This window comes from Protopterus annectens, chromosome 10.part0 (assembly GCF_019279795.1).
Source record: "Protopterus annectens isolate FY-2018-M chromosome 10.part0, PAN1.0, whole genome shotgun sequence".
Taxonomy (NCBI): Eukaryota; Metazoa; Chordata; order Ceratodontiformes; family Protopteridae; genus Protopterus; species Protopterus annectens.
The window spans coordinates 479,520,200-479,547,993 of NC_056744.1; the positions used below are offsets into that span (position 1 = coordinate 479,520,200).

At 40.8% G+C, this 27,794-nt stretch overlaps 1 protein-coding gene across 1 annotated transcript in view; it reads left to right on the forward strand.

The window, feature by feature from the left end:
* Positions 1 to 27,794, forward strand: part of CFAP57 (cilia and flagella associated protein 57) — a 1,240,893-nt gene that overhangs the window by 877,574 nt on the left and 335,525 nt on the right. The window contains exon 17 of the mRNA XM_044085374.1: positions 696 to 854. Coding sequence (XP_043941309.1) covers positions 696 to 854 — 159 coding nt within the window. The remainder of the gene's footprint in view (positions 1 to 695; positions 855 to 27,794) is intronic.

A 27,794-nucleotide genomic window follows, 5' to 3' on the forward strand; every position in this document is an offset into this window, starting at 1 on the left:
TCTGGCTTCCTTAATCGGCATCTGCAGAATTCTGTTGCCAGAGTAACTTGTGGTCTTTCTAATTTGTGAGATCAGTATTCATTATCTTGACAATCATGTATTGAACCCTACTCTTTCTGCATTCATTAGCCCTAAGGAAGATATTGATTCCATTGATTCACTATATGTTAGTTTGTCATTACTAGTGTGATGTAGAAGAGCTGCTGGTGAGTCCCAGAAATGCCTAGAAACATCTGGAGGGTGATCTTTTGTCTATCTATAACTCACTAACTTGGTTTCAGATGTACAATTCTGAATACTTCAGAAGATCCCTGAAGTTCCATTTGCTTAGAAGATATTACCTAAAAAGAGGTTTTCTGTATTATTCACATCTACTAGTTTATTAACTCCAACAGTATTTATTAGTATTCTAATATAAACAAAGCTGCTGTTCATAGGTTCATAGATTGGTACTAGGCTAACTACCCTTGCAAGACATTTTAAGCCTAGCCAATTATCCCTTGTGAGACTCAAACCCTGCACCTTGTGTTTGTAAGGCAAACACCTTAACCATTAGGCCACCCTCCCAACCCTGTTTTGCTGTCTTGGCTTTATAAGTTTTTTTTAATGTATATGGACTCAAGTACTGTAATAAATAAAATATAGATGCATATGATTTCTTACATATCATACAACTCTTGTTCCATTTGCTGCAGTTCTCTAGCCTGCAGAAGGAAATTGAAGAGAAGAACAGTGATATTGAAAAACTGAAGACTGAACAGCAGAAGCTGCAAGGAATCATCAAGTCCCTGGAGAAGGATATCATGGGCTTGAAAAAGGAAATCCAGGAGAGAGATGAGACCATTCAGGATAAGGTATGAACAATTATGGGGCACTCTATATCCTTTATAGGACCAGGTATGAACAAATTAAATGGTTAGTCAGGATACAATGTGTTGCTTTTTGGAAAAAAAAACTGTGCATGTTGAGAATAATAAAGGCAAGAAGTGTCTATATGCACCTTATAATATTTTCCTACCTTATTCAACAGAGCAGTTCTTTTATACCATTGCTGGTATTCTCCCTTTTCCTAACAAAAAAAAAATATTTTTTTACTATTGGTATATTTTCTACCTTTCTACAGTTTATTTTTTGTTGTCATGGCTGACAAGCCAACAGGTTTTAAAAAAATGCACTTCTTATGGGCATAAAACACCTAACTCAGATGCCTACAGGGAGTGCGTTTACTGCTTGGAGCCAATTCAGTTAAATACGAGCTGCTCAATCTATGCAGCCTTTAATTCTCATGCCATGGCTGACAGGAGAAACAAACTGGTGCTCAAGGGTTTGCTTCCTCCCTCATCTTCCTCATCTTCATGGGCTCAAACCCCCAGTAAGTCTTCAAAACTCCATTGCAGCATAGGAAGAGGTTGCCTCCGAAGTCTCCCAAAACTACTTCAGAGGCATCCTTCAAAATCAATAAATTGTCAGATCCGAATCCATCGGATCTAAAACAACATACAGTAGATCATAAGCTCTCAGATCCAAAACTACTGGATCTGATCATGATTTCTGCTAGTCTGACCACTTAAGTTACAGATCTTAAGCTTTCAGTTCCAAAGCCTAGAACTTCATATACTCCAAGGACACAGTCTCCTGAGCTACTCATTGATCCTATTTCCCACTCCATTCTCCATTCATGCAGACTCCAAGAAAAGCACTCTACACCTCAGTCAACCATATCATCCATCAGGTCCTCCACAAGTCTGTCCAAAGCGGATGTGGATAGGATGATGCATAAGTTCTTCAGAGCTTGGATCCAGATTGGGGTTATCTCTGTTTTATCCCCTGTTGGATTTGTGTGTCTTCCAGCCACTATTAATACAGTCTTATCTCCTTCTCTGATCCAACTTTTGGTTTTAGAGCCTCAGGATCCATCAGCCCTGAGAGTTCCGGAGTCGGATCTGAAGAGAATTACTTCGACTCTCACACCTTCCCCAACCAGTTCTGTTACTATGCCTTCATATCAGAATGGGTCCTAGAGCCAAAGTGTTGGCATTAGATCAGCGGGGCCGGAATCTCCTTTGATGTTGTCAGATCCATCCCTGCCCATTGGAGTCTCGGCACTGGACAGCTTGGGTCTGGTTCTCTCCTCCAGGCACAGATCGGGTTGGCATTATGATCTACCCATACTGGGACATTCAGCTCTGGTGCAGGTGGCCACAGCTTCTCCTGGTCCATCTGCCTTTGAGGTTGTGGAAGGGGCTATTTCTCTTTATAGAGATCCAGTCTGTCACCTCTCGGATCCACCCCCTATTCCCTCTTTGGTTCTGAGCTCTGAGTCCATCAGGCCTATTCCACAGGAACAGCCAGTTCCACCTAGCTTCCCTCTCTTCTGATACCTCTCCTGAACATCTCCCTGAGGAGGTCCATCAGACAAAGACATGCAAGAGGAAGCACATAGACTCCCCATTGGTATCTCTCACTGAAGATACTGATTTTGAGGAAGGAGAAGGGTCCTCCAGATCACCACCTGATGATGTTTCCTTTGGAGACATGTTAGAGATCCTTAAACAAAAAGGTGGTCAGTCCTCTAATAATCCTTCTCCAGAAGAGTCAGTATTTTTGGAGGCTTTTGGTTCTGGCCCATCTGTGTTTTGGTGGATGAGCTTATTGATCTGGTCTCTTGCCAGGCATGGAAGGAGCCAGATTCCATTGAGTCAATACCGTGTCACCAGAACAAGTTCTTAGCCCCCCTAAAAGAAAAACCCCACTGGAGAAAAGGAGTCCCTGTAGATGCAATGGCTGTGGCAGCAGCACTAAAAAGGAGCTAGCAGAGCAAGCCTGCTCTGTCCACCCCCAGTAACAAAGAGTCTTGGGGGCTTGACAGATTTGGAAAGCATGTATTTGCTTCAGCAACCTTCACCTTGAGATGTCTGAACTACCTGGCACACTTTATAAGGCTACAGAGAGATTTGACAAAAGAATTATCAAACTCTGTCTCGGAATCCATGTCTTCAGAGGATCTCAAAAGGTCAGCTGACCACTCTCTTGTCAGTTTTCATCTCTCCCATGAGGTTCATCTCTCATGCAGCAGAAGGAGCCTCATGGGCAGCTGGTTCAGGCATTGGCATAAGGAGACATGCCTGGGTGTAGTTATGCAACTTTGTGGAGCCTTTCAATGCTTCCTTTGATAGAACATCTTTGTTTGGCCCTTCTGTGAAAGAAACAGCTACCCACAGTGAATCAGAAGGAAAGACCCTGTCTACTGTGGGAATCAAATCTTCTACCCTTCAATGAACCTTCTCTAGAAATCAGAGAAGTGGTAAGAAAATGTGGTTCCACAAATCTCAGGGACCTTTCCAGGATCATCAGGGAGACAACTCGTTCAGAGGCAGAGGAGGTAGTTCTAATGGTAGATGTCTCCCTTGAGGCAAAGGAGGCCTGCAAAATCAGGGTTTCTGAGATTTCTTCCCAGATAGACCCTTTCAGCACTCCTGAAGTGCTGCCCGACTGCTCACTTCTGGAGGCAGTTGGGGAATGCTTCTCCTTGCACCCCGATGCCTGGGCCGCTATAACAATAGATTCTTAGATACTAAAAATAATACCCAGAGGTTATTTCATACAATTTTCCCAACCCCCAAATTCCAAAAAAAAGACTTCCTGACATTGCACCCAGTCAGAATAAAGCTGCTGGACAAAAGAGTCATCCAGGAGGTCCCACCAGACCAAAAAGGATTCGGAACTTACTCACATTTATTTTTAGTGCCCAAAAAGACAGGAGACCTGAGGCCAGTCTTGGATCAAAGCAAGTTAAATCAGTTCATAAAAAAGTAAAAGTTCTGAATGGTCATGGTCCAGTCCATTCTGCCGTTTCTGTACAAGGATGATTGGATGTAGCCCATAGATCTTCAGGATGCGTACTATCATATCAAAATAGACAGGTGCCCAGAAGACGCTTATGCTTTTGGCTGGGAACCAGTCACTACCAATTCAGAACCCTGCCCTTTGGACTCACCTCGGCCCCCAGGGTGTTTACCAAATGTATGGCAGTGGCAGCAGCTCACTTGAGATTAAAGAGAGTCTGAGTCTTTCCATATCTAGATGACTGGCTCCTCACCATCCCTACCATAACATCTTTTACAACAATCCAGGGACTATTTGCTTTAGATTTGTCATTCACTAGATATCACAGTCAGTTATGCCAAATCAAGCCTCTCATTGGTACAGTGCCTGGAGTTTATTTGTGCACATCTAGACATGACAACACAAATTGCCTCTTTGCCTTCTCATCGCATAGACATACTCAGTCCTCAAGTTCATCAAATTCTACCTCATCCTTCTACTCTGGCCAAACTAATTATCCAAGCTTTAGGGTTTATGACAGCAGCAGCAACAGTCCTACTTCATTTAGCGTGCTACTTTATGCATGTCCTTCAATGGATTCTAGCTGTTAAATCATCTGTTATTTGACAACCCCTGTATTTTCCAGTCAAGCTTACACCAATATGCAAACATCATATTCACTGGTGGATCCAGTCACACAACATTTCCCTAGGCTGTCCCTTTGTTTTTCCTCCCACACTGGCCACAATAACCACAGGTGCCTCCCAATTGGGTTGGGGGGGGTATTACTTGGGAAGGATGGTCCAAGACATGTGGTCCATCCAAGAGACAAATTCACATATCAACATCCTGGAGATGAGAGCAGTCCTTTTGGCATTGCAGGCTTTTCAAAATGCACTTCCATTAGTGACAGTTCCGATTCAAACTGACAGCATGTCTGTAGTCTGGTCCATCACAAATAAGGGAGGCTATGAGAGTGTGACAACGGGCAATCTTTTCCAACTGCTTTCTAGTAGCAATGCACATTTCAGGGAAATCCAGCATACTAGTAGACAAACTAAGCAGGTCCATTCTGATGCCTTATGAGTGGTCTCTCAAATAGTCAGTGATGGAGGAGATTTTTCCCTCATTGGTACCACCCTTGCTGCAACCGCTTTTTGTCCCCCCACAACATCAAGTGCAGTAGGAATTTTGCATTGATTCCCCCTTAGGGAGAGTCCCTGAGAGATGCTCTAATCCATGTTTGGCCATCCGGTCTCCTTTATGATTATCCCCCACTTCCTTTGATCCCAAAATTTCTACAGAAGACAATTCAGTTGAAGAGCTCATTCATCCTCATTCTTCCTTTCACCAGGTGCTGGTTCCCCTTCCTTTGGTCTCATCTTTGTTATCATCCATGGATACTGGACCCAATTCCAGATCTTCTCTCACACTCCTCAGAGATAGGTCATCCCATCATCTTTAAAACTAACCACATGATCACTCCAATTCCAGTGATAGTCAGACAGCCCAGACTTTCTTCCCCTATATGCACCATTTTATTATCATTGCAAAAAGATTCTGCCAAAAAGGTTTACAAGATCAAAGGAAATGATTTTCCCTTTGGGTATTGAGCAACAACAATGTCCCTTTTACTGCCCCTGTTTCTGCTCTTCTTGATTTTCTGGCTGCTGTTTTCAAAGAATGTACTAGTTTTTCTATGACTGAACAACAGTTGGCATATCAAATTTTCATACAGTAGATAAAAATTGTTGTTTTGCTTCTTCCAATTTATGTAAGGCCTTCTTGAAAGGCACTTTGCTCCTTAGACTGCAGAGTAAAAGATCCTTCACCTCCCTGGGGGTTGACAGTGGTGCTACAAAGTCTGACTTGAAAACCCTCTAAACCATCAGCAAAAAATGATTGAAAATATTTATCATGGAAAGTAGCCTTTTTAGTAGCTATCACTTCTGCGAAAAGGATTTCTGAACTCCAGTCTTTCATCAAAGACTCAGTACATTATTTTCCATAAAGACAGGGTTACTTTATGGACTAGCCCTTCCTTTTTCCTCTAAAATGGTTTCTGAATCTAACATTAACCAGTCCCTTCATTACCGGTCTTTCTTTTCCAATTTTTTCAAACAAAGGTGAATACATGCTACATCTTCTAGATGCACACAGGCAATTACGTTTTAATTTACACATAACTAAAGAAATCAGAAAATCAGACCAGCTGTTTGTCTGCTTCTCAAAAAGTTGAGTGGGTTATCTAGTATCTAAAGTTACATTGGCTGAATGAATAACTAAATGCATTTCTTGGATCTATTCCCAGCAAGGTATTTCTCTACCAAGACCGCCTAAAGCCCAATCAACTGGATTCATCACCACTTCATCTGCTTTTTGGTCAAGAATGTCTGTTGATGATATTTGCACAGCAGCCACTTGGTTCAGTGCTCATACCTTTGTTATTCATTCTAAATTGATTCTAATCTCCAGAGGTAGAGCTGCCTTTGGTTCAGTGGTTTTCCGGAATATCCTTCCATGAGGGCCATCCAAGAATCACATAGCTGGGGACTCTGTCCCATTCGCTGAGGTAGAATGAAAAGGACAACATCAGATTTTAAAGTTATGTACTCACCATGTCTAGGCATCTATGTTGTCCATTTTCATTCTCTCTCAAGTACCACCCCTTCCATCCTCCTTCCTATAATCTTCTGGAGTGACCTGTTGTTTTTGTTTATTGGAATCTATAACTATGGGATTTATCCCTATTCTTTATCTAGCCCTTTCTTTTAGTTATTAATGGGGTCCTTATGACAACAAACTTGATCTGAGGTATTGAAGATGGACTAGGCATTATGGGTAGAGGGAGGGGCTCGAGAGTTGGATACAAAGTCTGAAGCACGTGGGTGAGTTGGCTTGAAGGATCAGATCCATAACCTATTCATTTTGAAAGACTGAAAATGGACAACACAGATGCCTAGTTATGGTGAGTGCACAACTTTTAATTTCAGACAAATAGGTTCTAAGACTGATTCAGCAGGGTTACAGATGGCATTGGGAAGAAATTACTCCTTCCCAGAGAATACTTCCACATCCACCAGACCAAACTCCTCTGTTCCCACCTGTCCTACAGCACATACTGTGTCATGGGGGCAAAGGTTGTTATTCAAGAATGTTTTGGTTCTAAAGAAAACAACGCCTGGAGACCAGTTCTGGGCCTTTCTTTCCTAAGCCAGTATGTGATAGTGCCCAAATTCAAAAATGCTTTCACTTCACAATCTGTTAGTCTTATTCGTCATTTCAGTTTTTTTTTTTTGCAACCTTCTTATCATCACATTCATCTTCATTCAACATTTTTTTAAGGTTTTACGTGTCTCTTGATCACATTATCCACTCTCTGCCTTACTCTTTAAGCTACCCATTGCTCCAAGAGTGTTCACTGAGTGTCTAGCTCCTGTTATAGCCCATTGCATTTTATAGAGTATGCATTTTTCCATATTTAAATTATTTTCTTAACTTTGCAGAGTCTTTTTCAAAGTGTCACAAATATGTCACTTGGGTGAGAAGTCTCCTAGGCAGGCTGGGATTCCAATAGAACATTCAAAAGCCTTTTATGACTCCATCACACAGTATTGTGTTCCTGGCGTGTCTGCCAGACATCTCAGTACAGAGAGCTTTTCTTCCACAGGACCAAATATATCTATATTTAGATCTATTTCAGGGTTTTTCCACTTAGTCCAATGCTTCAACTGGGGAAATTCTCAGGATACTAGGATTCATGGTATCCATGACTCTTGATATTCCTCTAGCAAGACTCCACGTGAGAAAGATTAAGCAGTACTTAAAATCTGTATGGTCCCAGCATCGACATTCCCTGATATACCAGATTTTTATATTAGAATTTGCAATAATGGAATTCCTTTGGTGAAGATCAGTTTCATCTGAATCTAGTTCACCTATTTTCCTTTCCAGCTCTAGCACAGTCTGTATTTATAGATGCCATGGTCTTTGCTTGGGGAGCAGTGTCTATGGAAATACAAGTACAGACCTTTGGAACAAAAAGAACAGACCAAAAACACATAAAAGTAAAAGAGATCTTGGCAGCAATAAATGCTATCTACTCTCAACCATCTGTGGTCCTGTGGACCATTACATATGGTGACAGACCACCACAGTGATGTGATATCTAAACAAACCGGGGGGAGGGGGGCAGCCAGGTCTTACCCTCTCTGCATACTAGCCATGGCAGCCTGGGATGTAGCTTTTCAGTGCAGTCTCATTCTACAGGCATCTTATGTCCCATCCTAACAGAGCAGGACTAGGATAGACCCTTGCATTTGGAAATTGAGTTATACATTCATTTGATCGGCTGGTAGATGGATGACTGGAAAATGTGCGAAAGCAGTGCAGCAAATTCTCATAATTGCGAACGCAATTGTTGCGAAATGCAAAATACCCCCTGCCTTTTTGACCCATGGTAGTGCTTGTTTAAGTGCTAGAACGGTCGGAAATGTCACATTTGGTGTTTTGTATGACATTCTGACCGTTCACCACTGAGAAATTCGACATTTAAACTCAGTGTTATACCCAATCGAGGAAAGGTTGGTCGCTCAAATGAATGTATTCCAGAAATTGAATTAGGTGGTCTTTCAGGAATGGATCCAGCTGTGTGGAACATCTCAGATAGATCTGTTCACCTCCATTCACAATAAACAACTGTCAAGATTCTTCTCCAGCACTCCTTGCAAGCAGGCCTGGAAGATAGATGCATTTTTATTTCTTGGACATGAATATTCCTGAATGTTTTTCCTCCCTTCCTCTCCACTGATATCCATGGTTATTCTGAAGGTTCAGAATGACTCTTCAAAGATTATTTGGTGACTCTGTTCTAGCCCATACAGCAGTTGTTCTTTTATTTGGAAATGGTGAAGAACAATTACTTCAGTCATCCTCACAGACTGGACCTACTCACACAAAACAGGGGTTGTATGATATACCACAACCTAAAACAGCTTCAACTAACTGCCTGGATGAACGTTTTATATTGCTTAGGTACCCCTTTATTCTGAGGACATACACTGAATATTAATGGAGGTGAAGAAGCCTGCTCCTAGGAAATCAGGTATTACCAAATGAAAAAGATTTTCTAATTGCTGACAAAACAAGAAACATGACCCTTTCAGACCAGTATTTTCTAGTTCTGCAACATTTGTGTGAGTTTTTATCCCCTGGCCTTTCTTACTCCTCTATCAAGGTTCATTTGTTGGCCATTTATGCATGCCTGCCCATGGATCACCATTTTCAATGCACTTCCATATTAAATTGTTTTTGAAAGGAGTGTTGCATACCAGGTTACCTAGAAAACAGGCGACTCCTCCTTGGAATGTCAACTTTGTTTTAAATAAATTAACTCTGGGTCAGTTTGAGTCAGCCCATCAGGCTGATTTAAGGCTCATAACATGGAAAACAGTTTTGCTGAATTCTCTGACTTCTGCAAGAAGAGTGCCTGAGTTGTAAGCTGTCATCGTGGTTCAACCTTATCTCCTGTTCCACATTGATAGGGTTTCATTGAGAGCTAATCCTCCATTTATGACTAAAGTAGTATCTTTTATTTTATTTATAAGTTTACTTTGAACCAAAGAACCTAAAAATGAAGGAGAAAGGATTATTTATACTCTGGATATCCATAGACAACTCAGATATTATCTTGGCATAACTAAAGCCTTCAGAAATTCTGATCAGTTTTCATTTCTTATGAAGTGTCAAAGCATACTATCTACAACTGGTTGTGTCATGCTATTGCCTTTTGCTATATCCACCACAACAAGGCAATTCCAGTCAGGGTCAAGGCACACTCCACTAAGTCCTTGGCTTCTTCAGTAGCTTTTTTGGAAAGAGGTGGAGTCTAGAAGTATTCTAGAAGCAGCCACTTAGTTTTCAGTACATACCATTTCAAAGCACTACAACCTAAACAACTTTCCAGGTCTACAACAGACTTTGTTAGGACCATTTTCCATCTCTTCTGGAACCTAATTGTTCTCCTTCCAGGCATTATAAGCTATGGTAGTCTACCCATATAGCTAAGACTACTATAGCAGTGGTTAAATGATGAACGTAGTACAGTTATGTTAGTAAATTTACTATAACAGTAGATCTTCTAATGGTCACTGCTGAGAGCTGGGAAGTTAGCTCTCCAGTACTCTGTAACCCTTCAGACATCTTACATACCATCACAGCAAAACATTGTAGTAGAACCACTCATGAAGGCCTGCCCATTGTCTGCTGAGTTTAAGTTCAGCCTAGAGGTATTCCAGGAACTGATTCAGATGTGGAGAATACCTCAAATAGATCAGTTTGCCTCATTTCACAACAGACAACTAGAAAAAATTATTTTCCAGAAATCCTTGGAATCAAGCATGGAAAACAGATGCTCTTTCATTCCCCTGGTCAGGGGTGTTACAACATGCTTTTCAACCCTTTCCAATGATGTCCAAGGGACTTCTGAAGATTCAGAAAGAGATATCAGATATCATTGTGGTGACTACTTTTTGACTTAGGCAGAATTGGTTCTTCCTTCTTATAGAATTGGCCAAGGACAGTTGCCACAAACTTCCTCACAAACTGGATCTACTCACACAGAAAAATAGGAGTTTGATACACCACAACATCAAGCATCTTCAACTGACTGCCTAGATGATTCAGTTTTGATATGTTTTAAGCACCTTTTTCATGAGGACATGCAACAGGTCCTAAAGGAGGCAAGAAAGCCTGTTACTAAAGGGTCATATATTGGCAAATGGAAAATATTTTCTAGATAGTGCCTAGACAATAACCAGGGGTCCCATTGTGAAATTTGCACCCTTGGTAGTCAAATATTTGTGTGAGTTACTACCTTCTGGCCTTTCTTATGCCTCTGTCAAGGTACATCTTGCAGCCATTTCAGCTTGTCTGCCCAAGGATCCTCCTGTTTCTTCTCTGTTTGTGGTCAAACAAGTTTTGAAATTGGTGTTACATATCAGAACCCTTCGTAAACAAATTCCTCCTTCGTGGGATCTCAACTTTATGCTTGAAAAACTAATTTTGTCACATTTTGAACCTTTATTTTTGGCTAATTTAAGGTTCATCACTTGGAAAACTGTCCTACTTATTGCTCTGGCTTCTTCTTGAAGAGTATCTAAGTTCCAGGCACTGGGGAACACTATCTATTTTTCCATAGGGATAGGGTCACTCTGCAGACCAAACTCTTATTCATGCCCAAGGTTCTTTCAGAGTTCACTTTGAATAAAGCCATCATTGTACGAGTTTTCTTTGTAGATCCTAAAAACAAAAGAGAAAAGATTCTTCATACCTTGGATGTGCATAGGCAACTTGGGTCCTATCTCAACAGGACTAAGTCTTTCAGGAAAGCTGACCATCTATTTATTTCCTATTCTGGGATTAAGAAAGGTTAAAAGGTTAACCCATGTCTAAACAGATGTCATGATGGTTATCCTCAGTTATGGTGGCTTTTTTTTTTATTTCCACCATGGCAAAACTGTTCCAGGCAGGGTTAAGGACCATTCCAGCGGGGCCTTGTCTTCAGTGGCATACTGGAAAGTTGTGGACTCTAGACGTATTTTAGAAGCAGTAACTTGGTCCTACACCCATAAATTTACAAAGCACAATAAACTAGATTCCGTTTCCAGGTCCAGAACAAGGATCATTCTCCAGGGGCTCCTAAACCCTTAGCCTTCCTCCTCCCAAGTAGAGTAAGCTTTGGTAATCTACCCATTGACTGCTGCAGCTGTGGGAATGATGAACATAGTGCAACTGTCTAAGTTTCACTTGCCCATAACAGTCGATTTTCAAATTCTTTGATGCTGAAGCAGCCATACCCACCCACCATTCCCCCTTGATGGTTAGAGTGATTTGGAACTATTGCTGCTGCTGTTGTTCCTGTTTTGCTTTTTTGATTCAGGATGAATTTCTCTTTTTGATACTTAAGGTCAAAAAAGTCCTGAAGATTTTTAGTCAGTATGGCTGCTTTTATAGTTCTCTTCAAAATGGATTAGAATGCCAGAGTGACTGTATGGGAGAGGGTTAGAGCTTTAGAAAGCTGGCTGGGTGCTGTATCCTTAGCAGGATGCAACATATAGGCTGCTGCAGCAGTGAAGAATTCAAACGTCTATTGTTATGGGTAAGTGCAACTTGCACAACTGTACTTTCTGATTCTCCAGTTTAGGAGGTTTTATTTTCTAACACTATTTCAAATAAGAAAGATTTGTTTAAATGGGAGTGCAGTTAGATTTCAACATAAAAAAGTATTTTGCACTTCTAAATCTGGGTTTTTCCAACCCCCTGGCAATATCTCCAGTACTTGGAGCTTTGGGGTATGCAGTTAATGCAGGAAGTAAACATTTTTTCTGTCACCAATCCCTAAATATGATAGAAAATTATCCTTCAAACCCTGGGCCTTTCTTCAGAAAACTTTTCAAATCTAGTCGACAAAAGTCATGTAAACCCCAGTATAAAAAGATATGGCAAGGGAACCTTAAAAAGAAAGGGACTGGCTCATGAGGGCTCTTCCCAGTCTAAAAAGAATGCATGACTACATAAGCACTTACTCCTGTCTCCTTCCTGCACACCCTAGCTATCCCACAAAATAAATAAGAAGTTATGTACCTACCATAACGTTCCATGTTAGTCTTCTCTCTCTTTTCTTTCTTTTCTTGATGGGTTCGATCCTCGGCTCGCTCCGACTCATTTAGCTTCGAGAACTCTTTTTACCGACTTTTACCAGCTCCCCCATATCCCATGATTCGTTTGTTGACAAAGGGCACACCACCAAGCATAAAATACCAGGTCTGAATGGTCTTTAGCATAATAGTTTCTTATACAAGGTCTGTCAGGCCAGGGGAGGGAGAGGGAGGGTCGAGAGAAAGAGAGGCCAAAACTGGCTCTGTCCCTGGAGGCCAAGTCCAATTTGTAATGGGAAACAGTCTAGCTTGAAAAGCTGTAGAAGCTAAACTACTCTCTAGTTGATGTTGGGTTGGTTTGAGGAGGATTCCTGATTGGAGCTTTAGTAGGAAAAAAAATTTTCAGAAGGCCCTGCAGAGCCTATGGGACATATTAAGGATCTATCTGCTATCATGAAAAAAAAGAAATAGCAGCCAATTGAATGGGTTGAGATCAAAAGGAAGCTGGCTAAGGAAGGGGAAGTGGCAACCATGCTGTGAGGTTGAGAGAAGGATTGACCGCAGCAGCTGACGATTGGTGAATCAGTAGATCTGGCACCAAACTTGTCGAGGCCAGTAAGGGGCAATGAGAATCATCCAATTCTCAAAAGCGGTAGCTTGAGATCGCCCATTGCCAAAGTCTGAGCGCTCGACATAAGGGGGGGGGACTTGGTTCCCCTCTGTTTGTTTACCAATAACTACAGACATCCATGAACCATCCTGCCCTGATAATGACCCCACCCGATCAGGGAGGCATCCGTGGTGACAGTCAAAGCACCTGCCTTGGTGAACCTGAGGCGATGTGATCCACCAGCAAGATGTTCTTTCTTTTTTTTTTTTTCACAAGAGAATCTGGTGGGAGTTGGAAGTTGCTGGACCACTGTGTGAACAGCATCCACTCAGGGAAGAAGTGTAATGGCCACACATGAGAGAGACCTAATACCTTCCAGAACCATTCTGTTTTTATTGTTGTGTTGAATGATCGACCTTGAGTGTCCTGAATGTCTACACCTGGAATCCTTGGCGTCTCAGGGTGAGCCGTGACCACTGCCATGCATTTTGAACAAAACACTGGGGGGCTGTAGTGAGACCAAGGGCAGGCTGAACTCTGTAAGAAGGGCAGAATTGACTGGAAGAGTGACCATTTGAATCTTGTCTTCCTGAGACTTGTTGTTGAGTCTGAGTCAAATATTGTCTCCTCTCTCCTCTCTTTTTTTTTGACAAAAAGAATGGAAGGGAACTTGAGGGAAGGACTTTCCCTCGAGAGGAATTATGTAACCCTTGGATATGCATGTGTACCCTGTCTTGTCTGAGTGAGGCCAGGCCAGGCTTCTACAGTGATAATCTATCAGAGAGAGGCCTCCCTGTTTCCCTGGTTTCCCCCTCTGAGTCTTGCCGTCCCTGCTCACACCTGGTCAGGTTTCTTCACCTGAGGGCCAAACAAAGCTGACCCATCAAAGGGAGAATTTGTGAAGGGCGTGCAAAAGGGGGATCCAAATCACATAGCCGCATCCAGGCTTGGCGTCTGAGACACCTGTGTCCGCAGCATAAGATATTAGCATGGAGGAGTTAGCAAATGGATTGAATCTTTTCTTGAGCCCCCAGCTGTAGGATCTGAAACTACTTCTCCCAGCTCCTTGAGGATATCTCTTTGAGTCTGGAAGGATCTGCAAGTTCCTTTTTGGTGGCCCAGCCACCATGGCATCAGCGGGGCCCTTTGGTAAGGAATTGTTTTTGTCACTAGGGGTGTGATAAATTTAGAAGGCCTCTAGGACTGGCTGGCTCTCTAGAGCTTCGTAGTTCTAGGATGTCTGAGAAGGAGACATCCTCAGAGGATCTAGGGGATCCCTCTGACTCATCAAAGTCAGTATCCAGTGACAGACTCGGAGTCTACTATGCTTCTCTTTTCTAGTCTTCTTCTAGGGAGGATCCTCCTCCTGAAACATCAGGAGAATCCTCGGAAGAGGGGATGGGGAAACCTGAGGAACCTGGGATCTCCTCTGGGTGTAGCAAGAGGAGAAGAGAGAGGCAGAGATGTGGGTACTATAGAGGGAGAGGAGCTAGACAGCAGACTGACTGATACCAGTGGGTAGAGGCTGAAGGAACAGAAGGGGTATCCCGCCTACCTCGACCTCTTCCTGGAATGAGCCATCGGGCCGATACTTCAGGATCCTGTCGAGCCGACTTCTGGAGAGACAGAGCGATGATATTATCGGCGCGGCGGAGCCGACAGCTACCAAAAAATGTCGGACGGGATCGGGCGGAGGACCGACACCGCGTCATGACATGGGTGTCGGAACCGATCATCGGGCCGAGCAGAACAGGCAATCCACCGGTCGATACCGGTGCGGTGCGGTGCCAAGAATCGGCTCGGAATGAGCGATCCGGAGCCGATCCGGTCTCGAGTACCATAGAGTCGGAGAGCATAGCCGCCTGGTAGGGAGCGGGGGCAGCTTTTGTTGAGTCTGTTTTTCTCTCCACTTCTAGAAACAAATAACAGCTGATTCTTGTGTACAAAGAATAATTCAAAATGACTACAAATGACACTGGGGGTACATTACTACAAAGTCAGGAATCCCCCCTTTTGTTTCCTCAGATTATTTCAGAAATGTTATCTCAAGGAGTTATAAAACCTGTCTGTCCTACCCAGCAGAGAAAGTTTTTTTTTCTCCAAGATTTCAGTTTTGGATCTTTCGGTTCTGAATACTTTTCTAGTCATTCTAAGATTCAAGATGTTAACTCTACAGTCCCCTTTTCCTCTTTCATTTTTTTTTTAATTTTTAGTTCACACAGATTTCAGCAGCTACTTAATATATTCTGTGTTTGGGTTACATTTTCAATTTCCATCTCTACCCTTTTGACTTATCTGCAGCTACAAGGATATTTACAAAATGCCTACCTCCAGCAGTTGTCTTTTGCAAGCTTCAGAGAATCAACATATACCCTTACCTCGATGATTACCTCATCTTAACAGATTCTGCACAAGGTACTCGGGCATCCCTCATTTATCCTATAAATTTATTTTAAAAAATAGGTTTCAAACTAAACCTGGAGAAATCTTCCCTATTTCCATCTCATAGACTGAGATTTCTGGGATGCCTCCTAGAGACCTCTCTCATGATGACATACCTCCCTACCGTTTTAGACCTGGCTTATCAGTCCATTTCCACAGCAAGAGAGTTCCTCAGAATTCTAGGCTACATGGCATCAATTATTCTTATCATCCCTTTAGCCAGTCTTCATATGAGGAATGTTAAGTGCTTCCTCAAATCCATTTGGACTCCATCAGCATCCTCTTTCCTTTCCTTTTCCAGTTCTGAACTTCATCAAAAAGGAACTTATACCATGGGCAAATTAGCTCCAATTAAATCCAGATGCCCGTCTTTCCCTTCCCATTCCAAGTCAAGTCTGTCACAACAGATACCTCAGACTATGCCTGGGGAACAGTTTCCAAAAGGATCAAAGTTCAGGGGATATGGGAAAAGAACACATCGACATGAAAGAAATGATGGCCCTGATAACGGCATCAAAAACTTTGACTCAGATGTGGACTCCCAGACCACTACTGATAATTACAGACAGCACCACAGTGATGTAGTGCATAAAGAGACATGGGGGAATCAGATCTTATCCCCTGTGCAGACTATTACTGATTGCCTGGAAGGAGGCAGCGTAGCACAATGTCTCCCTTCAGGTAACTTACATCCTGTCAGAACAGAACACTATTGCAGACTCCCTGAGCAGATCCAGGGCAGACCCTTATGAATGGGTGTTACACTAAGAGGTCTTCCAGGAGATTATCCACTTGTGGGCAACTTCCCAAACTGATCTGTTTGCCTCCATTCACAGCAGAAAGTCACAGCAGTTCTGTGCTAGGATTCCTTGCAAACAGGCCTAGAAAGCACAGAAGTTTTCTTTCACATGGATGGGAATGTTCCTTTATGCCTTCCCACCATTCCTGTGATTACCAGTCTCTTATTAAAGATCAAAAAGGACTACCCAGGATACTGCTGGAAAGACCCTTTTGGCCCAACAATATCGGTTCTCCTTTCACATGCACTTGGCCAGGATGAATTGCCAAAACCTTCCACAAACAGTGGATTTACTCACACAGGACAAGAGCACTGTCATCCACCTTTACATTCTAAATCTGCACCTGACTTTTTGGCTGACAGGGTTTTGATCCCTTTAGTCTCATCTTTACAGAGGTTGTGCAACAGGTATTAAAGGAGACTAGAACACCTGCTACTAGAAAACTATATTTAGCTAAATGGAAGAGATCTTCTAGTTAATGCCATAGCAGAAACCAGGACAACAACCCAGGTAGGGGCTCCGGTGGTACCCTATTATGTGTGAATTGCTCATATCATTTATATCAAGGTACATCTATCAGCCATCTCTGCTTGTCTGCCATTAAATTCCCGTTTCTTCTTTATTTCAAATCAAGATGTTCTTGAAAGGGGTTTTACATATTAGACCACCTAGAAAACAGGTGATCTATCCTAGTATCTAAATTTTGTATTGGAGAAGCTACGTTTACCTCCATTTGAACTTGCAAGTAAATCTTTCCTAAAACTCTTTACATAAAAGACAGCTTTGCTTATGGCTCTAACTTGGGCTAGATGAGTATCTGAGTTGCAAGTCCTCATGTCCTCTCAGCTCTTTTGTTTTTTTTCTCATAAAGATAGTGTGACTGTTAGAACTGATCATTCATTCATGCCTAAGGTTGTTTCTTGCTCATGTTTCCACATTTACTTTAAATCCATATTTTCCTTTTCCTGTTTGTTTTCCCTAGATGAAAGAATTCTACATTTCCTGGATGCCCACAGACAACTCTGATACTATTTATTTTTTTTTATTTATTTACTTGACATTTGTTAACCGGGGTAGTCCAAATGGACAGCAACCCTTTTTCAGCTGAGGCCCAAGGGGAAAAGCTCCTAATAGTACAACTAACAAAATAATCATATGGCAGAGTTTATAACTAAACTAAAAATATGAAATTAGAAATATTTTAAACAGTAAGGAGAAACAACATGGTAGAAATGGTCAATACAATTATAAAAATTACAATATGTGTAAGATGAAATAAGTTCATAGGTTCATAGGTAGGTACTAGGCTATCTGCCCAAAGGCATTTATAAGCCTAGCCAGAATGTGTTGGCTTTCTCCGCCCCCTTAGATTAGTTCCTTGTGCTAGAAATGTTCAAATAAGTTGAGCATAGCAGTGTAACTCTGTACACTGTTATGTTCAAATAAGTTGAGCAGAACAGTGTACAGAGTTACAAACAATATTCAGCAGGATACAGAAAATTAACCAAAAGAACAGATGAGGCTCACCACGGCCGATAAAAAACACTTTATTCAACTTAGTGGCGTTGGCGCTTTTAACAGGACTGTTTGTCTTTAATTGAAAGGGTACAGAAAATATTGACAAGTTTGCAAAACAGAGAGAACAAATACAGTATAAATGTTAAATCTATACAGGAGATAATCCTAAGGCAAAAAGCCGATTTACAAGACTACAGCTCTGGTAGCTGCAAAGTCTACTGACTATTAGTAGCCTTTTTAGAAGCAGAGGCAGAGAGAGGAGGGAGAAATGGTTGCTACATTAGTATTAGAGGAGAGGAGGAGGATTAAGTTAGGTCATAATGTGGGCATGTCCATGATATATATAGAGTATCTTTTTGTGTTGTTTTGAAAGAGTTAGGGTTAGAGATCTGTCTAACACTTAATGATAGATTATTCTAAGCAATTCCTACTAAGTAGCTGTAGAGGAGTTTACCAATATTTTTATTGGGCACATAAACTTGCAGAAGATGCTGTTAGGAGGTACAGAGAGCCCGGTTAGGAGTGTAGGGCTGGACGAGAGTAGAGAGAGAGGAGCAGGAGGAGGGTTCAATTAAGATAGAATGAGCCATGAGAAGTTGGAGTAGTATGAGTTGATGATGAAATTCCAGCCACTGCAGGTTTTTCAGGGCTAGGCAGTGGTGAGAGCAGTAGGGTTGGTTGTTGGCAAATCTTTCAATTTTATCATAGGTGAGTTCCAGTTTAGACAGGAGATTGGATTGGATGTTAATGAGAATAGAGGCGACATAGAGTAGGGTGGGGAGTAGGAATGCTTGTGCAAGAGAGAGCCTAGAAGCATTTGTGAGGTATTTTTTATGTCTGTATAGCAGGCCTAATGTTTACTGTATCTTTTTAATGTACTGCTGAATATAAAGATCGAACTTTAGTTGGTCATCGATAATAACTCTTAGCAATTTAGTGTGAGGTTCAGCAGAGATGATAGTGTTGTTAAGGGAGGAGACAGTAAAGGTAGGTTTATGATGTTGGAGAGATTTAGGGAGGAATAGGAGAAGTTTAGTTTTCTTAGGGTTAAGGAGCAATTGGTTAGAAGTCAGCCATTTTTTGACTGAGTGCAGAGTCTCTTAGGTGAGGGTGTGAAGGTGAGTGATCTTGGAGGAGGAGATAATTGTTGAATCAGATTCTCGGCAGGAGTGCTGAGAGTGCCTTCTGTGTGGAGTCTGCATGTCCTCCCCGCGGTTGGGTGGGCGTTCGAAAGACATGCGTAAATGGGCGTGCCTTCATTGAAGGTTGGACGTTGAGCTAGCACCTCGGCATTCGTGAAAATCTACTGCCAATCATTAGCGGACCGGAGTTCCGCTGTGGCAACCCCTACCCGGGAAAAGCCGAAAGACAAACAACAACAACATCAGTGTATTGTATGACAAAAGAGAGTGGACAGGAAGAGTATAGGTCATTAGTAAAGATATTGAATAAAAGGGATCCAAGGATGGAGCATTGGGGTACTCCAGTTTGTATTGATAAGAAGGGACAAAAGTTAGATTGCCATTTTACTCCATGGAATCTGTTGGAGAGATGGCTGGAGAACCAAAAAAAGTGTAGAGTTGGAGAGATTAAGGGAGGCTAGTTTAGATAGAAGCAATCAGTAGGAAACAGAATTGAAGGCTTTAGAGAGGTCCATAAACAAACAGGAGATTAACTTGTTGTCATGAGAATTTGGGATAGAATAAGTGAAGGATATCAGAGCAGTAGCTGTACTGTGATTTGGGCGTAAACCATGCTGTGTAGGGGTAAGGAGATTTTCTAGCAGGAGGTGATCAATAAGCTGTTTGTGAATGTACTTTCTGAGAACTTTTGACAGGGGAGATAGAATGGCAATAGGCCTGAAATTTGATGGGTCAGTTTAGCTGCCACCTTTATGTAAGGGTATGACATAGGATTTCTTCCAGATTTTAGGTACAATGTTTTCCTTAATTGATCTATTGATTAAGATGGAGATGGGGTAGGTGATAAAATTAACAGCAAGTTTTAGGAATTGAGGAGCTAGGTTATCAGCTGATGGAGAGCATGTTTTAAGTTTCCTAAGAAGTGACTTGATATAAGCTGTGGAAATGGGTTTAAGAGAGAAAGGGGTTGTATGGGTTAAAGGGGAGGAAGTGGGATAGGTAATGTCATTTTTGGTTAGATTGCAGATAGTCAATGAAAAAGGAATTAATAAAGGTAGCACTAACAGTGGAAGAGCTGTTAGAGCAGGGATTAGATGATGAGGAGCTTCCAGGATATAGCAGCTTATTTACTGATTGCCAGAACTTTTGGGGGTTGGAGTGAGGATTATTTAGTGTTTTTTGGAAATGTTTTTCTTGTCAATTGTGACCTTTTTTTTTCAGTTAAGTTGCAAATCTATCTATAGGATTGAAGATTGGTGGAAGTTTTAGATTTTTTCCATTTTTTTTCCATCCACTATCTCTCTTATTCATGAGTGTATGAGTGGCTTGTGTTAGCCAGGGTGCAAAATGGGTTTTGATTCTTATTCTCCTGATGGGGGTCAGGGAGTTGAGTATATCTAGAAAGATGTTGTTAAAAGCTTGGACAGCTTCCTCTAGGGGGATGTCATAGAGAAGGACCAGTTAACTGCAGAAAGTCTGTGGCTGAAAATATCTGGGTTAAAGTTTGAGAGCTTACAGCAGTTGTACTGCTGGGATTTGTGAAGTTGGGGTGAGTGTCAAAGTATGAAGGAGGGATGGTGGTCACTTAAGTTATCAGGTAGGGTGGAGGGGGTTGTGACAGGAGTTAGGGTTGGAGGTAAGGATCCAATCTAGAGTGGAACCAGAGTTGGTATGTTTATTTAGACGAGTGGGGGCAGGGATTAGCTAGGAGAGGCCATAGTGGTTAATGGAGGTGTTAGGAGAATCAGTATCAAGGGCATTCCAATCAGTATTAATGTCACCCAAAGTAACAGTTTCGTAAGAGACAGTCTGAGAGATTCAAGAGAGAAAGAGCTCTAAGGTAGGGATGTTGTTACCTGGGGGGATATAGATGGATGCAATTGCTAATTTCTTGTGACTGTTTAGTTTACAGGTGACAAAAAGAACCTCAGCCAGGTGGAAGTTTAGAAGAGTGATTGATAGAGGGTGGAGGGAGAGATGATTAAAATATAGGATTGCTACAACACCACCTTTTTTTATGTCTATCTTGCTGAAAGATGTTATAGCCTGGGGAAGAAATTCTGAGTCAGATATCTGAGTCTTAAGCCAGGTTTCAGAGATGGTGAGAATGTCAGGGGTGTGTAGGGAGATCCAGGCATGAAAAGGGGAAATTTTATTCATGATACTTTGAATGTTCATTGAAAGAATAGACAGGTTTTTGGTGGAAAAGGATGGGAGGGTCTGTGAAGTAGTACTGGGAGTGGAGTTTAGGTGTGAGGATTAGCAGAGAGAGAGGACATGTGGTTAGGTCCAAGGTTAAGATGTATGTCACTTGATAGCAGAAGGTTTAAAATGTGTAATTTGAGATTATTATGGTGGTTGTATTGGGGGTAGGCTTTTGGTTTGGTTTTAAGAGGGAATGTGGGTAGTTGGAATATCTTGAACCTATACAAGGTAGTGTCAGAATAAAGAAAAACAGTGATGGAGTTATAGGGAAAGAGTAGGTGGCAGAATGATTTATTTGGGGTAGGTTATAGTAGGTGTAGGGTGTCTGTGTGTGAGGGTGCATTGGTATGAGGTAGCAAAGGAGGTAAAGATGAGAATGGGTGTGAGAAGGAGAATAAGTAGTAAGCTGTTAGAAAATTTTAGTTTTGGGAGAAATATATTGTACAGCCTAAGGGGAATAAGTAGGTTGTTGAAATATTACCTGAAACTCAAGTGATGGGGGGAAGGATTATGTAAAAAATGTTTATAATAGGTTGGTTAAAGTACAGAGGATGTGATTGTTGATTGGAAGTGTTGGGAGGAAATTGGGTAGGGAAAGGGGTGTGTGGTCAAAGGGGATAGAGCATAAGTGTAGAGTATGTGAGGGTGGGTGGGAATGGGGGTAAGGGAGGGGAACAGAGTAAGCCCGAGTGTAGCGAGGGCAAATGGAGTGGGTTGGACCTGTTATGCAGCTGCCTTCATGAAAAACTATCAGTGAGTACTGACAACGTAGTACCTGTTATCATCACTTTGTTCTTTATACAGTTTAGCTTGCTAAAAGCAACTAGGATGCAGCTATACTAATTACTCAGTGTACCTTGCTGCTTGTCTTTTTAATTTGTTTACCTTTTTTGTTTTCCTTTAACTTTGATCAAATCAGTTCCTTAGAAAGGATGCCTAAGCGAAGAACAAAAAGTTACACTATGGTCTAGGGATGAGATGGGGGGGGGGGCAACTGAGGTGATGTGCGAGTGAGTCCATTCTTGATAAGAACAGTCAGGTAATAGTTACAAGATAGTGAAATATATATAGAGAGACATTAATATTTCAGCAATCTCTTAGTTCCATGTAAATTGTGGATTCGCAGTGACCGGGTGACTATACTTAGTGGTCTGCAGGAAGATTGCAGATAGTAGAACCTGGAATACGAGGAGCAGGGCTTCTTATCCTGCAAACAAGAAGTGGGAAAAAAAGGGAGGGAAGTTAGGCAAAAGTACAAAGGGGACAACAAATTAAACAGCATAATAGGCTAGATATCAGGAGGGGGAACTGTGTAAGAGGAGAGAAAGAGAGACAGACAAGTGTAGTAGTAGATAGGAGCTGTAAGACTAAAAGATGTACAACAGTGTAAGAGTTCAACAAAAGTATGACTAAAGTGGACTCACTGAGTTACCAAACACAAATTTAATAATAGTATTCTTGTGTCATTAAATGCACATAGAAGCATATGCACTAGCAACATATAATACAGTAGATTAGGCTCAAATAAATATAGCCCAACTCTTTGTGAACTGGTCAGGATAATCATTTTCTTAAAAAGAAAGTATGGTTGTTCTACTGTTGTCAGATAAAAGACAACAATCAAACACAGAGAAATGAACTCAAGTATAGAGTGCCAGCAAAAGACTAAAAACGGCACAGACTCTTATTGTTGTTACAGTCTACAAAATCCTTAAAAACAGTCTGACAGATCTAAACAGTACAACAGAATACAGACAGGCATGCAGTTAGGTGCTGTCTCACCAGAATGTCTAGTAAAATTAAGATAGCCTACTACAGCATTCAGTAGACTTTTAGAAGGAAATATACCCAAATATACAACATGTAAGACAAAAAACAGCAAACAAATTAATGTGACAAAAGTTCTTTAGCAGAATAAACACAATATGCCAGTACACTGAAATAGCATGAGTAGCACAAGACATCTGGTGTTGCTGCAAAAAGCAATACACATATTCAGTTTGTAACAGATGTGCTTTAGCAGAATTAACACACTGTACTAATAGACTGAATTTACATGAGTAGCCAGAGGTAGTTGGTGTTGTTGCAATCTTACCTGCATTTGCAACTATATATTCAACTATAGCACTATTATCCTAGGAATGGACTCTGTACATCACCACACAGGGGAGGGGCTGTAGCAGAAGAGAAAGATGGCATGGCATGGGTGTGGGAGTGGAGTTTTAAATGGTGCAAGGGATCATGGGAGGTAAAACAGTTTAAAAAAACAAACATCCTTTCTAATCTGAAATGTAACACTTAAAGAAGGGCAATGGAATAGAACCAAATATAGAAGGACCTGTTATGCATCTGCCTTCATGAAAATGTATCAGTGTGAGTACGGACAATGTAGCACCCTTTATCCTCACTTAGTTCTTTATACAGCTTAGCTTGCTAAAAGCAACTCGGATGCAGCTTTACTAATTACTCATTGTACTTTGCTGCTTGTTTGTTTAATTTGTTTATCTTTTTTGTTTTCCTTTAACTTTGATCAAATCAGCTCCTTAGAAAGGACACCTAAGCAAAGAACAAAAAGTTACACTTCGGTCTAGGGATGAGATGGCGGGGGGGGGGGGGGTGCAATTGTGGTGATGTGTGAGGGGATTCATTCCTGATAAGAACAGTCAGGTTAATAGTTACAAGATAGTGAAATACACATAGACATACATTAATATTTCAGCAGTCTCTTAGTTCCAGGTAAATTGTGGATTCGCAGTGATTGGGTGACTATACTTAGTGGTCTGAGGGAAGATTGCAGATAGTAGAATCTGAAAGGCGAGGAACAGGGCTTCTTCTCATCAGTAAGACAAAAGATTTCAGACTGTCAGGCCAACTCTTCATTTCTTTTGAAGGTAAGAAAAAAAGTCAGTTAGGTTCCAAACAAAGCATATCCAGATGTTATCTCAGTCTGTACAGTTCTGTTATTCTCACCATGGGAAAAGTCCCCCTTAGAATGTCAAGGCCCAATCAACAAGTGGTGTGGCTACCTCTGGGGTCTTTTGGAAAGGTGTCGACATTAGAACTGTTCTAGAGGTGTCAACTTGGTCCTTAGTACACACTATCACTAAACATTGCAAAACTGACAGCCAGAATTGGATTTCCTAGATGTATTCTCCAGGATCTTCTGGACAGTGGTTTTGTATCCTTCACCATTTCCACCTAAACTTTGAGCAAATGTGCCATATGGATTTATACTACTGCAACAGTGAACTAATGAATATCATTGTACAGTCTAAGCAATAGAGTACTGCTGCAGTACTTCTCCTTGTAATTTTCTTTATTATTATTTATGGGGCCTCAGATACCTTTGTCTCCTTGTTTCTGGCATGACACAAATTTATACATTTTCACATATCTTTTGGCTTCAGTCTCCCTGTTTGAGGCAAGAATGCTCTGAAATTTGGTGCCCTTGCATCTTATTTATACTAGCATGTTCATGGGCTTCAGTGGATGTACAATACTTGAGGAAGGTGACCAGAAGCTGTACTATACCATCTGGACATCTAATATCCCTGGCAAGATATTTTACATATAATTTAATGCTACTGCAACAGTAATCTATTTGAATAATGACTGTTATGGTAAGTTTACTTGCATAACTGTACTTTCTATTACACTACTTTACCAAAGTGGATATTTTTTCATAGTTAGCAAAACTCAATTTTAAAAATGAAGCAAGAACTGACATACTCTGAAGGTAAAAATAACAGTATACCGATAGTTCCATTTCACTACTTTACTTACTATATGCTACACCCTACAAAACATGACATATCGTTATTTCTCCTAGGCAACTCACTGCAAAGTATAATAAAGCAGAAAGAGTAAATGTGTCATTTTTTCTCAGTGTGAGAAACTACTATGTTACTGCTACATGCAAGTTAATTGTATATGGGTTGAAGAGTCAGCAGAGAAAAAAAAAGACAAATGAATGAACATCTACTGTACATAAAGTTGAGAAACAGTTTATTGTTTATGTACATTTCCCCAGTCCCCACAAACATACCTGCACAAACATAGCTGAAAACATAATTTAGGAATTATAGTGTAGGTCCATAAATAAATAAATAAATGTAACAACTGGTAAAAGCTTCAAATCAGAAAGTGTTTTTTAAGAAAGTAGTACATACAGAAGTGTAGTGCTAAACAAATGCAAAAACTGTACCATAATGAGAGAATCTGCAATAAATGTGCATTTTCTGTACTATAAAAAGTCTATATCCATGATGCCTAGCATTATCCCAGCTGCAAACTATAGTGTTCTGCCACAAACTATCACACATAGACTGGACTATGTAGCAAGCATATTGAAGATGTTCATTACTCTCACTGCTGCAGTAGCCTATGAGTTGTATCCTGCCAAGAATGCAGCAAGCATCCAGCTTCCAAAAGCTTTCATCTCCTTTTACATTGGACTTTGGTGCCTATAGTTTAAGCCCTTTCTGGATGTAGATATTCAAGCAGAAAGAGTGACTAAAAATCTACAGTACATTATTGCCACCTTGTGCAGTTGCAGTGCTGAGACTTCTCAGGAACCCTTCCACACTTATTTATATATTTTATAGAATATGTGGTATTTTTATCTGTTTTTGACAGAATTGCTATATATCTAAGAATATTGGCTTTTCAGTAACATTGGAAGACATTCCTTGAAGGAACTCCATTTTAGATCTAGGAATTGCTTTGTAGGCTTAAATGGTCTTTTTAAGGTTTACTGTATAGGTTCAGGTTTTTACTTTAATTTAATATGGTAAATTTTGTCAGCCTGGAAGTTTATTTTATGGGCAGAATGTTTGTGCTGTGTAATGCTTATCTACACTTTGTGACAACTTACCTGGCAAAGAGTTTAGGTAGCAGTTGACTCTGGGGAAAGTATCTCTGTTTTATACATGGGAATTGTTGTTTGCAACATGAATACTTAATTATGTTGGGGGATTGGGGCTTTTTGAAGGTTTGTGTACTGCTTGTGTGCACAGGATGACAACTTACCTTCTGACCAACTCTCTCCAGTGTAGCTTAATGACAATCAGGCTTTATTTATTTATTTATTTATTGACATTTGTTTACAAGGGAAGTCTGAATGAGTAATAAATACCCATTTTCAGTGGCGACCTGGGGAGAAAAGCTCCAGAGTTTAATACCATCGAATAAACAGTAGTATAGATTTAATTAAAAAGCGCATATACGTACAGTTTGGCAGTCGAATACATAGGATACAATAAAGCATGAAGAGACACCAGTGATTTAGTAATAAAAGAAATAAAATACAATTAAATATGTCATTCAGTATATACAAAAGTATTAGAAGCATAGTCAACTGTGCTAGGAAATAATCAAAAATGATTAATCAAGTCTCCCTAAATGCTGAAAGGGTATAGATAGTATGATGAAAGGTTAGTAAGAATGTAAAGTATTTCTTGCTATAGATCATACAGGAGAGGTGCATGGGCATAGCTATTTGTTAGTGAGAAATTCTTTGAGAGAGGACTTAAATACATGGAGGCTTCATATAATTCTGATGGAATTTGGAATAGAGTTCTATAGTTTGGCTATGCAATGTGAGTATAGACTTTGTCCCATACGTTTTTTGGTTTCTAGATTTCAAGCAGGTTTTTGTTTTAACAGCACAGAGGATGATTTGGGAGATAGTGATGAAGAAGTGCGAAGATACATGGTCAGGTTGAGGGGTTATATAATATTTTATAAGTTAGAAGAAGTTGTGTATAGGCTAGTTAATGTGGGAGTTCTAACCAGCTGAGAGCACATAATGCAGAGCAATGATGAACTCTATGTGGCAGGTTAGCTGCAGATCTAACTATCTTATTATAGCACTGCTCCAATTGTGATTTAAGAGAGATCTGGATGTTAGTTAAAATAGGTGAGCCATAGAAAAGACAGGGTAAAAGATAAGAGTTAGCTAGGGTGATTCTGCCAGAAGGAATTTTTTGGATTCTTCTTTAGTCCTTAGCTATGGCATGGATGCTTACCCTGGTCCTGCTAGTCTTTCTTGCAGTGTACCTATAAAGAAGAAACAGTTAAAGCAAAAGCCCTTTCCTTCAGTCTGGGCAAAATATATGCCTAAGCAGATGGTGGTTGATTCTGCAGGTGCTGGTTCCTCCGACTATTTACTGGTTTCCTTGAATTCTTGAATGCAGATGTTTTGCTTACATGTTTTTTTCATCTGAAATGTCTGTACTTTTAATATGTTTAGACTACATGAATCTCACTTTTGTAAATCATTACCTAGGATTAGAAATGTTATGTCTTTTTTAACAAATTGTATATTATCTCTGTATTTTTCACTGTTCTACTACTTTATTTACTTTTGTATAACTATTGTAAAATTGTCTATATCCTGTGGAGCTTTTCTCCCCGGGCCTCCACTGAAAACGGGCTCTTCCAGGCCCAGTTGATTATCCCGGTCATCAAACTGTAATAAATAAATAAATTCCTCTGGTGTAGCCTTGTCAGCTAGTATAGTACAGGGGTCGGGCACGTCCTCTTCAGCTATTCCAGTGTCCAATGTGGACATGGGAGAACCATCAATTTTAGTTGT